Consider the following 11,536-nt stretch of genomic DNA (forward strand, 5'->3'; position numbering starts at 1 on the left):
TTCTCATTCACGGACATCTAGATTTTTGTTATATGCCTTACCCTTAAGATAAATAGACCAATAATTCTCAACCTTGACATCTTTTAAGATGTGTGAACTTTAACTCCTAGAAGTCTCCAGCCAGAATTCTAGCCAGAAGTCCATACATCTTAAAGGTTGCCAAGACAAATGGAAGTTTGTAATTTTGGAAAAGTGTGTGTGTATTTATTATGTACACAAATCTTCATAAATTAAGTAAACATTTATGAACATTTAAATGTGGTATATAGATGCGGATGTATCTTTACATATTAACTGTATTTGTAATTATTCCATTGCTACCTATTTTCTTGTCTTTGTCTTGCAAGGTGTATCACAACTGGGAGGGATTGTAAGAGTCCCCAATCAGAAAAAAACATGCAAGTTGGAAAAAGTTATTCATTCCACAATTTTCTGCCCTGTGACCTATTCCAATGCAAGGGAAGCAGATGTGATTCAACAATGTGATGGATCATTTGACATTCAAGAGCAACATGCAGTAACTGAAGAATTTTTCCTTTATTTTCTCATTATCAAGAAATATTTTTAGATCATGCTCGATAAAAGGTGTTATAATGTTTGAGTGTTTTTCCTTGTTCATGTTACTGTAAACATGCCTAAGTTGTGAAGAGATTGGGTAACCCTTTGATATAGTATCACTCCTCCACCTGCATGGCTTCTTCTTCTACTTGAAATCTCAGGAAATTGTATGATTGCACGTTATATGACTACAAGCATGACTACACCTCTGGTTTCTGGGACACATCTAAGGGCTCTGGGTTAAACTGAAATGATGCAAGTATGTCTCTTCTGGTATATTTCTTGTGGTGGCTAAGATAGCCCAAGGAAGTACTTACTAAAGGCTTTATGCATTATCAGTCTACAGTTTTAACAGAACACTTGAAGAAATTTCGGTCTTTCCAGTTACCAAGTGCCAATTACTGTGTTTGCCAACTATAATGTTTCTAATAGTGTGGCATTGCCCTCTAGTGGCTTGAATATATATATGCTCATTGTTCCTAGTCCCAAATAATAGTTTTGCTTTTTTTAAAAACGTAGCACTTAACTTAATAAGATGTAGCAACTCTATCATCTTGTTTCCAATTTCTGTTTCCGTTTACCCAATGTAACATATTAGTACCCTACTCAAATTTGATAATCCTCAGCATTAAAATCCATGAAGGGTATAGTAAAAACAGGGAAATTTTTGCAATCTAAATCATGTTTGCTGATCCAAGTGAATGAGCCTAGAGCCATGATGGCGAACCTATGACACGCATGCCACAGGTGCCACGCAGCGCCCTCTCTGTGGGCATGTGAGCCATCACCCCAGTTCAGCTCTGCCGTGTATGTGCGCGTACCTCCCGGCGGTCAGCTGCTTGTCAGATCTCTGCCACGCATGTGCGGGGTGCGTGTGCATGCACGGGGGTGGGATGCATGCGGGCGGTGCAGGCATATGCATGGGGGCGGGGCATGTGCAGGGCCCATGCGCCTATGCATGGAGCCACACGTGCATTGCGTTTTGGGGTTTGGGTGCGTGCACTTTGGGCACTTGGTCCAGAAAAGGTTCACCAACACTGGTCTAGAGAATGCATATCATAGAAGGGATGGATGTAGAGAATGGATAACATGCAACAGTTGCTTCATATTCATTTCCTGAAAATGGAAATTAAAATAGTACAAATATTAATCACAGCAACATTCTGTGCATATTTTCATATCAGTTTTCATTCAGTTGGATAAGAAAGATAAATGAAATTTGCTTTCAAACTTTATTTGAAGTAGAAGAGCACTTACATGAAGATTTTAGTGGGTGGAATATGAGGTTTTGCACTCAGTATGAGTTAGCCAAGAAATACATATGAATAATCTGTCTTTCACTGCACTTTCATCACACACTCCTTGGCTTCCCACACTTTGGTTAAATCTTGTGGGAAGGTATCAATAGGAAAACTTTCCTGAACTGAAATTTTACAATAGCAGCTCTCCTGCCACTAAGAGACATTGCCACCCTTGAGTGACAGTTGGTTGTCTCCTCTTGGACAAATACAGAGAAACCATTCACTCAACTTCTGGAGAATTGCAAAAGGTCATGCATGTAATAACCTCCAAGATATTCCTAGTGTCTGAAAAGAAAATAACCTCTTTCCATCTACGAAGATGAAGCCAGAAAGATTTTGGGGGGATTTCTCCAGAACAGATGAAATGTAGCACTGCCAGAGAGCAGGACTATCCAGTGATGTGTGGAGACAGCAAATTTGTTTAGGCTAAGGCATTACTTCATAAATGCTGTAATCAAATAATTGCAAAAGGTATTTTAAAGCAGATATAGGGATGTATGAACCATAATTGACTGCTAATTAATGAAATGAGGCTTTTTTTGTCAAGATATACTGCTGTAGTTTTTAGCACATCTGTCTGATGCCTAAAAATCACCTGGAAATGAGAACATTCAACCCATTTCAAAGTGCTTCTCAAACTGACCAGTAGGACTGAAACTTAAGAAGAAAAAGGGAAAAGACATGGCACGGCAGAAGTAATTACCATATTTTTTGCACTGTAAGATGCACCGGACCATAAGACACACATTAGCTTTAGAGGAGGAAAACAAGAAAAAAAAATCTGCCTCCCAGAATCCATCCGAGGTGAGCCGAGGTGGCACAGTGGTTGAGTACAGTACTGCAGGCTACTTCAGCTGACTGCTAGCTGCAGTTCAGCAGTTCGACTCTCACCAGGCTCAATTGACTCAGCCTTCCATCCTTTCGAAGTGGGTAAAATGAGGACCCAGATTGTTGGGGGCAATATGCTGACTCTGTAAACTGCTTAGAGAGGGCTGTGCAAGCACTATGAAGCAATATATAAGTCTAAGTCCCAGCACATGGCTCATCAGGGCTCCGCTCCATTGCAGTCCGGTCAACTGAGTGGAGCTGCTGCCGCCACCAGGGAACACTGGAGCCTTCGATGCCGAGCAGCTGATTGGCGGTTGGATCGGCCTCCCGGAATACCACCAATTAGCTGTTCTAGGTGGCAACAATCGCTGCCACTTGCTGCTGCCAATCATCGCCGATTGCCATCGCTGCTGCCAGCAATTGGCAATGCCCACCGCTTAGAACAGCTGATTAGTGGTATCCCAGGAGGCTGATCCAACCGCCAGTCAGCTGCTCGGCAGCGTAGGTTCCAGCGTTCCCCGGCGGCAGCAGTGACAGGCTGCCGCACCAAACCCCCTTCCCTCCGCCACAATATTTGCTCTATAAGACACAGACATTTCCACCCACTTTTGGGGGGGCAAGTGCGCCCTATAGTGTGAAAAATACGGTAATATATCACATATGTTATCAAATGAGACCCCGGTACCTGGAGGAAGCTGTCTATCTGGACCCGTACCAGTCAGGCTTCAGGCGGGGGTACAGCACAGAAACGGCATTGGTCGCGTTGGTTGATGATCTCTGGAGGACTCGGGACGGGGGTTGCTCCTCTGTCCTGGTCCTATTAGATCTCTCAGCGGCTTTTGATACCATCGACCATGGTATCATGCTGCAGTGGTTGAGGTGGTTAGGAATTGGAGGCACCGTGTTACGGTGGTTCTCCTCCTACCTCTCCGACTGCTCGCAGTTTGTGTTGGCAGGGGGGCAGAGGTTGACCTCGAGGCACCTCACTTGGGAGGTGCCGCAAGGGTCGGTCCTCTCGCCTCTTCTGTTCAACATTTATGTGAAGCTGCTGGGTGAGATCATTCGTGGTTTTGGGGTGAGAGTCCATCAGTACGCTGATGACACCCAGCTGTACATCTCCACCCCAAACCACCCCAATAATGCCCTTGATGTGATGTCCCGCTGCCTGGAGGCGGGTCTGGATGGGGAGAAATAGGCTCAAGCTCAACCCTTCCAAGACTGAGTGGCTGTGGCTTCCGGCGTCCCGGTATAGTCAGCTGATCCCATCGCTGACTATTGGGGGTGAATCTTTGCCCCCCACAGAGAGGGCTTGCAATCTGGATGTCCTCCTGGACTCACGGCTGTCTTTAGAAGAGCATATGACGGCCGTAGCCAAGGGGGCTTTTTATCAGGTTCGCCTGATTCGCCAGTTGCGTCCCTTTCTGGACTGGGACGCTTTGTGCATGGTCACTCACACCCTCGTCACCTCCCGGCTGGACTATTGTAATGCTCTCTACATGGGGCTCCCCTTGAAGAGCACTCGGAGGCTCCAACTGGTCCGTAACCTCGTTACGCCCATGTAACACCTCTCCTGCGCGAGCTGCACTGGCTCCCAGTGGTCTTCCAGGTGCAATTCAAGGTGTTGGTCACCACCTTTAAAGCGCTTCATGGCATAGGACCAGGATATTTACAGGACCGCCTTCTGCCACCAATAGCCTCCCACTGACCAGTCCACTCCCACAGAGAGGGACTCCTCAGGGTATCGTCGGCCAAGTTATGTCGGCTGGCGATACCCAGGAGAGCCTTCTCTGTCGGAGCTCCTGCCCTTTGGAATGAATTGCCCCCGGATATTTGTAACATCTCTGACCTCTGGGTCTTTCGCTGTGCCCCCAAGACCCTACTGTTCCGACAGGCGGGGCTGTCTAACTGAATTTTAAATTGGGTTTTAATATTGGGTTTTAAAATTTGGCCAAAACTATTTAATGATTTTAATTAATTTTAACTATGATATTGTATATTTATGTTTTTAATCTTGGCTGTACACCGCCCTGAGTCCTTCTGGAGAAGGGCGGTATATAAATAAAATTATTATTAATTATATTATTATTATTATTATTATTGTTGTTGTTGTTGTTATTATTATTATTATTATTATTATCTTTTGGTATGACCAAAGTCATTTAATGAAGTAGACTTTTAATGACTTAATGAGTTTTAAGATTATTTTATTTTGCCCACAAGAAAGGAGTAACAAATGGAATACAATCAGATACACACAAAGTACCAAATATCAGATCCACATAGTTATTATAGTCAGTGGTTAGTGCATCTAATAACTGTTATTTCTTCTAACTGAACCATTATCGAGCATCAGGAGAACAAGTGAAAGGCTATGACAGTATAGATGCAACCCAAGCCATGCTGTGCACATTGTACTTCTGCTGCAGAATTGCAGACCTGGTTTTTGTGGAATTCAGTGTTAGGAAGTATTATGTAAACACACACTGTAGCAAGTATATCCATTTGAATACTAAGAAGAATAAAGAATCAGACTTTTAATGTTTCTGATAATACATAAAAATTGTATCAATTCAGTCTTAAAACAATATGCAAAATAGGTTAGTATTATTAATTTCCTGTAAACATTTTCTATGTCACTTTGCTAGTGCTAAAAACAGTAGTTCTATATTCCTCTGCTGAGACTTATGCCCTATCTCTCCTCTTTATGGACTTTACTACAAAGCAGGGAACTTTGTAACAGAAGGACACAGACTTTTTACTACCAGTTTCTGGAAATAATGCACACTTGGTGGGAAAACACTCAAAGGGAACTCCCACAAAGTTCAAACTGACTGTTGAGTAGAAGAAATAGACAGACGGACAGAAGCCACTGTCCTGGAAGGGGGCATAGGTAACATCCATCAAGAATCACTGATTCAACTGGATATTGCTAATAGTCAATTATTAGCAGGATGGTTTGTCAAATTGTATGTTTTATATGGCCATCAGGATTTTTAATAAGTAATGTTCAGTGGGACTGAACATGGGACAGTTTTCCCATTTAGTTAGCCAAATAATTAGCTAAAGAAAGATAACTGCTTCTCCACTGACACTGAAACAGAACACTTTGCTAGTCAAAACAATTTTAACACATACACTACACTTTTATCATGCGTATCAATATTACTAACTAACCAATGGTGATAACATGATAAAATAGAAAACAATCATCCTCAAATATACTAAGCCAATTTAGGTCCATTATATTCTTCAGTTTTTAGATACCTTCCTGGTTCTTTGTAGTAGTCATGTGATTGCCAAGTTATTGTTAAAACTCATCCTTAATAGTGAAATGTGGCTGATCTTCAGGTTTAAAGTTTGGGTTAGGGCTGCCATCTTCATTGAGAATTCTTCGGGCAGTGTAGCCAACAATAGGATATTTGGTCTTGTAAACATTACTAAAGGTCTCATCCAGAGATCGCAACTGCTCTTCTGTGAGTCCCGTCTCAATGAATTGCAATTGTGTAAAAAAAGAAAGATGGAGAGGAAAGGGGAGGGGTAGACAGAACAAATATGATTATTGTACACCTCCATGCTATGTAATGTGAATGCAAAGGGCTACTAATTGCACTAAACCAGTTTTTTCAGAGGTCTGTACTTCTCTATTTTTAAATCCCTCCCCAAATCCCACCATCTTTAATTATCCTGTACTTGGATCAGATCACTAGGACCAATAAAGCCACGTGCAAATAAAATCATTCCTTAGTAGTGGCTTCAGATCAAGCTATGCTGAAAAGATCTTTTTCTTACTGTATCGTAAGTGAGGTCTACTGGATCAAGGGACATTTTTGCAACACTTCGGGTTGAATCTTTGCCAGCTAGTGCATTGTAAGGTGCTCCTTTCCCATAAAATTCTGTTGGGGAAAAATAACACAAATAACAGTTAACACAGGACTTAAGATTCTTAGGATCTCTCTCACACACAGACAGACAGATAGTCTGAGGTATTTCGAAGATTACACTCTTTTAAGAATTATCGTAAATTATATCCCAGGCACTTCATCGTTCACAAGCCTAGAATTAAGTGTTGATATATTTTGAGACTTCTAGAGATTGGTTTACTTTATCCTGGCTTTGCATGATGTCAGGCCCTTAAGTTCTAAAACTAGATGTTGGCTTATCTTCAACTGTGTATCAAGAGAAGCACATCCATGATTCAGCTTGTCTTGAACCAACTTTAATACAATATAAATATCCTAAACTACCGAAATCCTCCAACATTTTGAAGCCTTAACAACAACACACAGAAGGAGCAGGCATATTGCAAACAGTCAGTAATCTAAGAGGTAGTTTACAGAGTGAAATGGTGATCAGAAAGGGAAAGGGAAATAAAGAAAAGTAGAAATGAAGTACACAGTCTCTCCAACCAGGGAGCAACGAATGCTTGACTGCATTCTGTGAGCTGTTGTCCAAAATTCTTGGAAAATATCAAATTGAAAAAGGCAACTATACATTTGGATGATTCCAAAACTGGGGGAAAGAAAATGCCCATTGGAAGCTACATTCACAGAATATAAGGACATACTTCCAATTAAAGTAAGAAAGATGGAACCTTCACTCTGTGTCAAATTTCTGTATTATGTGGTCTTATGCCGTACAAGGTAGAACTGCATCATCTTCTACTACTACCTCCAGAAGTTTTTCTCAAAAATACTATTTGGCCAAAACTTTATGTCATGAATGGTAGGAATCTAATAACTAGATTCCCAAACTTTACTTAAACAACTGCCCATTTCCAGCTATTTGCCTTATACTTCTATATACATGCTACTTATGTCCCTTTTTAATAACCTTGTGATAAAGTATATGAATGGCGCATCTTTTCCTACCAACACTAATAATGGATATATTGCATTATGTGAAGAGATGTACATTAAAACTATTTAAAAGTTATCAGATGGGATTTTGAGATAAGCTATTCAGATTTGGATTTGGTTGCTGAATCTTTTGAAGCAGCAATAGTTTTCAAACTGTTTGTATTCCTCTCAGAACCCTGGTTTGAAATTGAACACTTCAATGAGTAAAGGCAAGCCAGGCAGAAATAACTGAGGTTTGGAAATCCAGGAGGAAAGCAAGTAGGAACTTGCTCCCCTTGATTTTAAACAGTGGCAAAATGAATATCCCTGGGGCAGCAGCACTAGACTCTTACAAATATATGAAACTATTGCTACATAGTTACTACAAGCTTGCCGCAAAGACAAAGACAGGAGAAGATCTAGGTTACTCTTCAGATGAAATTAGCACACAGGGCTGCTGAATGAATAAAATCTGGCATTATACACAAGTGCTGTCCTTCTAAACAGATTTGAGCAATCTGTGGCCTTCTTAGCTGATGTTGGACTACAAGTCCCAGGATTGCTCACCATCAATCATGTTTGGAGCTTATAGGAGCTGAAATTCAACAACTGGAAAGGTAAAGGTTATCCAGCTCTGGGAATTAAGGATAATAAACATCTGGAGGGGGGAACATAGGTAGCAGCATTTATAAATGAGAGGAACACCTTTTTTCAGCATATCCTCAGGCAGTTGCCTTTGCTCTTTAAAAGGGCCATCTGGTTAAGGTGACAACACCAAGATATACTTATTGTGAACCATACTGAAGGGGGGGGGGGGGACATTCTGCTTGTAAAGTGATCTTACCTTTTCCAGAAGTGACATCAAACACCACACCCTTCACAGCTATATAAATAGGTTCATCCTCCTGAAAGTAGAGTTTATATACTTTATCATGAAATGTACTGATAAGAAACACCAATAGCATACTGTTTACCTGGTCATTGTTTTTTTCAAGAAAACCAAAAGTCACTTAACCAGAACTTGAAGGTTCTTGTCTTTAAAGAGGAAAGCCTGTTCACATTAACAAAGAGATGTTACAAAAAAATCTACAGAATAAACTTGAGCAGAGAAATCTCTGATTGGTGTAAATAAAAAGAGAAGTCTGTAGCACTGAATGTACTAGATATAGAGTGGTTGTTAATGGGTGAGGAATTTGTGGTTCTCCAGAGGTGGCTGATAAGCTTTACAACCCAAATCTCTTTACTCTTGGCCATGATAGTTTGTGTTGCTCAGTGTTACTTCAAATGCAGCCGGAAGGCCCTGGTTTCATTGCTTCTGAAAATTTCTACATCAAATTCATTTATTAATGAAATAAAAACAATAGAGGTTATCATATCCATTGATATAACATGTGCAAATGAAAGTTATGATTGCTAAGGTATAATTAGTTTCCCCCTTTTTTTTGAATGAAGAGCAAAGCAAAAATTTACTGCATACATTAGGAAATGCCTTTAATATTTACAAATAACCTTGGATTTCTTTCTTTTGTCCTTAAGTGTCCTTATAAGCATAAGAAACTCTGTCCAGTTTATCATAAGGGTATCTATGTTACATTTTTTTAAAAATTATATAAGTAGAACCCAAAGCTCCATGTTGCCATGAGCATCCTTCTAAAGACCCCAAACAATCCAGAATAGTGGGATTTCTAATCATGGCCATTTTTAGGAACAAAATTGCAGGCACTAAAGGCACTCATTTTCCCGTTAAAATGCCAGGACTCCCCCCAAACAGACCGTAGGTGCATTTATTTTTGCACTGCAGTCGAACTCTACCCAACCATACCCCAAAAGCAAGGAAAAGGTGCTACAACAAAGTTTTGGAGACAGTGTGAAAACCTCACTTTCGTCCTAACGCGCAGCATATCCCAATTTGGGCAGTCACGTTTTCATGCTGTACAAAAATCTTCCTTGTGGCTTATCAAGGCTGATTAACTACAAGGCAAAATATGCCGCCTAACAAATTTCGCCGAGTTCAAAGAGATGACAAGCCCGGGAGGTCCCCACCTCGCCCTCCGCAGAATAACTTCGGTCCGTTCCGGCCGAAAGCTCCAAGGCGGGATTCGAAACGCGCAGAACTGCTCCAAGTCCTGTTGTTGCAAACGGAGTCCAGAGGGCGCAGCTTCTGCTACCTCTTTTCCCGAGAAAAGGCCTCCTCCCCCGCCCCCGGGAAAGCGCCCCCCCCCCGAGAAGGCCCGTCCCAGCAACCCCCGGGGGGGGGCAGCCTTTCCGAAAGCTTTGCCCTACCTTGCGTCCGTCGTACCTGGCCAGCTCGTCTTCCGTGAAGAGCCGCACCGGTCTCTGCGAGGGTGGGGGCTTGAAGCGGAGCTCCTGCTCTCCTGGCGCCTCCTGAGGGCCCGCGAGGGTCAACGCTAGCAGGGCCAACGCCAGGCGGCGGCCTAGGGCCATGGCTCTCGGGCGGCGGGCGGCTTCCAAATCCGGCCGAGAGAGGAGGCTGGCGAGGGAAACGCCTTCTCGGGGCTCCTCGTGCTTGCGTTGTTCGTCTATTCACCCACTCCGTTTATACGTCGCCTCATCCTGGAGGCTCCAGACTCAAGAAAGAGTCCTTCCTATCCCTTCCCTTTGCTTAGTTCGAAAAAGCCATGGATGATTCCCGGATGAGAGGGTCCTTCAGCTATTCAGAACAAAACAAAGAATCAAATCACTGGCGGAGTGGGAGAGGAGAGAAGGAAAAAATAATAATTAATTGTTTGACTGATTAAAGCAGGGATGTCCAAACTTGGCCCCTTGAAGAGTGGTGGACTTCAACTCCCAGAATTCCCCAGCCAGCAACTTGCTCATATTTATAGCGCATGCGGGCTGAGGGAATTCTGGGAGTTGAAGTCCATCACTCTTCAAGGGGCCAAGTTTGGACTCCCCTGGATTAAAGCAATTTCTACCTTGCAATGCTAATGTAAAGTTTAGTTGCAGATTTTGAATGACTCCGGGCACTCAGATGGTGCTGTTCATCTGTAGTTCTGAATTCGAGATTGCCTATCTCGGAATAAGGCCATAAATTTAATTAAAAAGTACTACAACTGAAAACAACATTTAAAAATAACTGTAAACATTCTTTTATTCTTGGGTTTTGTTTTCCGTGTTGGAAACGGGTTATATTGTTAAAGTGGATAGCTGAAAACCTCTGCCGACTAGCATGCCTATAATTTCAGAAATATATTTAAATGCCCACTTTTTCTTAACCAGTGCTCCGGTGCTGACTGCTTGATTTACAAGTACAAGGTGCTGTGGTTTCGTTTTCTTGGTTGTCTCTTATTAACTCTTCAAATACTGCAAACCAAGCCTGATCATGCATAGTACTGTATTTGCTTAAATTCTACTTTATAGTATCAATAAAGCATCAGAAATGATTGATCTGGAAGCCATCAAGCTGTATACACAGAAGATGTTTGTGCAACAAGTGGCTTTAAGTGATTAAAATGAGTCATTATTACTTTTACAGTGAGGTATATAATAATAATAAAGAGGTAGCTGCTATACTTACTGCTAGCAAGAATACTAACAATCAAAAGAATTGACAATACTCTCCAGAATTCACCTGTGTCATATTAAAGGAAACTTCTTTGCTACCATGTGGTACTCATCTGGATATCTGCAGCTCAGGTATGGTTATTACGGTATGTTATACATATTGATGTATGATAGCCCTAATGATAGCCACATTTCACTATTAAGGATGTCTTTTAACAATAACTTGCTTTCTATTTATTGAGGAGTTGGTGTAAATCCTGTTTACTAAGGCATGCTTCCAAGCCTATCTGCAATCTTGTGCACATTAATTAAATCCCATTTATTTTTTAAAAAAATATTAACTTAAATTGTTGGTTATTTAAATTATGCTAAATTTATCAGATATATACTGTTAACGGACACCGGGCACTCAGTTTGTTGCAGCTCTTAGATATAACCGTTCTATCTCCCGCAAACATTCTTCATACCTTCAACCTATTTCCTGAATGG

General features: G+C 41.6%; 2 protein-coding genes and 1 long non-coding RNA gene across 6 annotated transcripts in view; 1 reads left to right on the plus strand and 2 right to left on the minus strand.

The window, feature by feature from the left end:
- Positions 1 to 598, plus strand: part of LOC117671692 (uncharacterized) — a 30,098-nt gene extending 29,500 nt beyond the window's left edge. For both annotated transcript variants that reach the window (XR_015731528.1, XR_015731529.1), the window contains one exon: positions 348 to 598. This is a non-coding gene — a long non-coding RNA (uncharacterized LOC117671692). The remainder of the gene's footprint in view (positions 1 to 347) is intronic.
- A 4,276-nt stretch (positions 599 to 4,874) lies between these two features.
- NENF (neudesin neurotrophic factor) lies at positions 4,875 to 10,003 on the minus strand. 3 transcript variants are annotated; one of them, XM_087883195.1, is made up of 5 exons: positions 9,566 to 9,967; positions 8,367 to 8,427; positions 6,477 to 6,580; positions 5,952 to 6,171; positions 5,082 to 5,196 (listed from the first exon to the last, which is right to left on the minus strand). In XM_087883195.1, exons 1-4 carry the CDS (start codon positions 9,965 to 9,967, stop codon positions 5,995 to 5,997), a joined length of 744 nt encoding a protein of 247 aa, XP_087739321.1. In that variant the 3' UTR covers positions 5,082 to 5,196; positions 5,952 to 5,994. The 3 variants fall into 3 exon arrangements, with proteins under 3 accessions (XP_087739320.1, XP_060548484.1, XP_087739321.1); XM_087883194.1 differs by having other exon boundaries at positions 4,875 to 6,171; positions 9,566 to 10,003; XM_060692501.2 differs by having other exon boundaries at positions 4,875 to 6,171; positions 9,806 to 9,992.
- A 48-nt stretch (positions 10,004 to 10,051) lies between these two features.
- Positions 10,052 to 11,536, minus strand: part of PPP2R5A (protein phosphatase 2 regulatory subunit B'alpha) — a 73,661-nt gene continuing 72,176 nt past the window's right edge. Inside the window, exon 14 of the mRNA XM_034427779.3 lies at positions 10,052 to 10,193. Coding sequence (XP_034283670.1) covers positions 10,190 to 10,193 — 4 coding nt within the window. The 3' untranslated portion in view covers positions 10,052 to 10,189. The remainder of the gene's footprint in view (positions 10,194 to 11,536) is intronic.

This window comes from Pantherophis guttatus, chromosome 1 (genome assembly GCF_059756535.1).
Source record: "Pantherophis guttatus breed Tessera chromosome 1, ASM5975653v1, whole genome shotgun sequence".
Taxonomy (NCBI): domain Eukaryota; kingdom Metazoa; phylum Chordata; class Lepidosauria; order Squamata; family Colubridae; genus Pantherophis; species Pantherophis guttatus.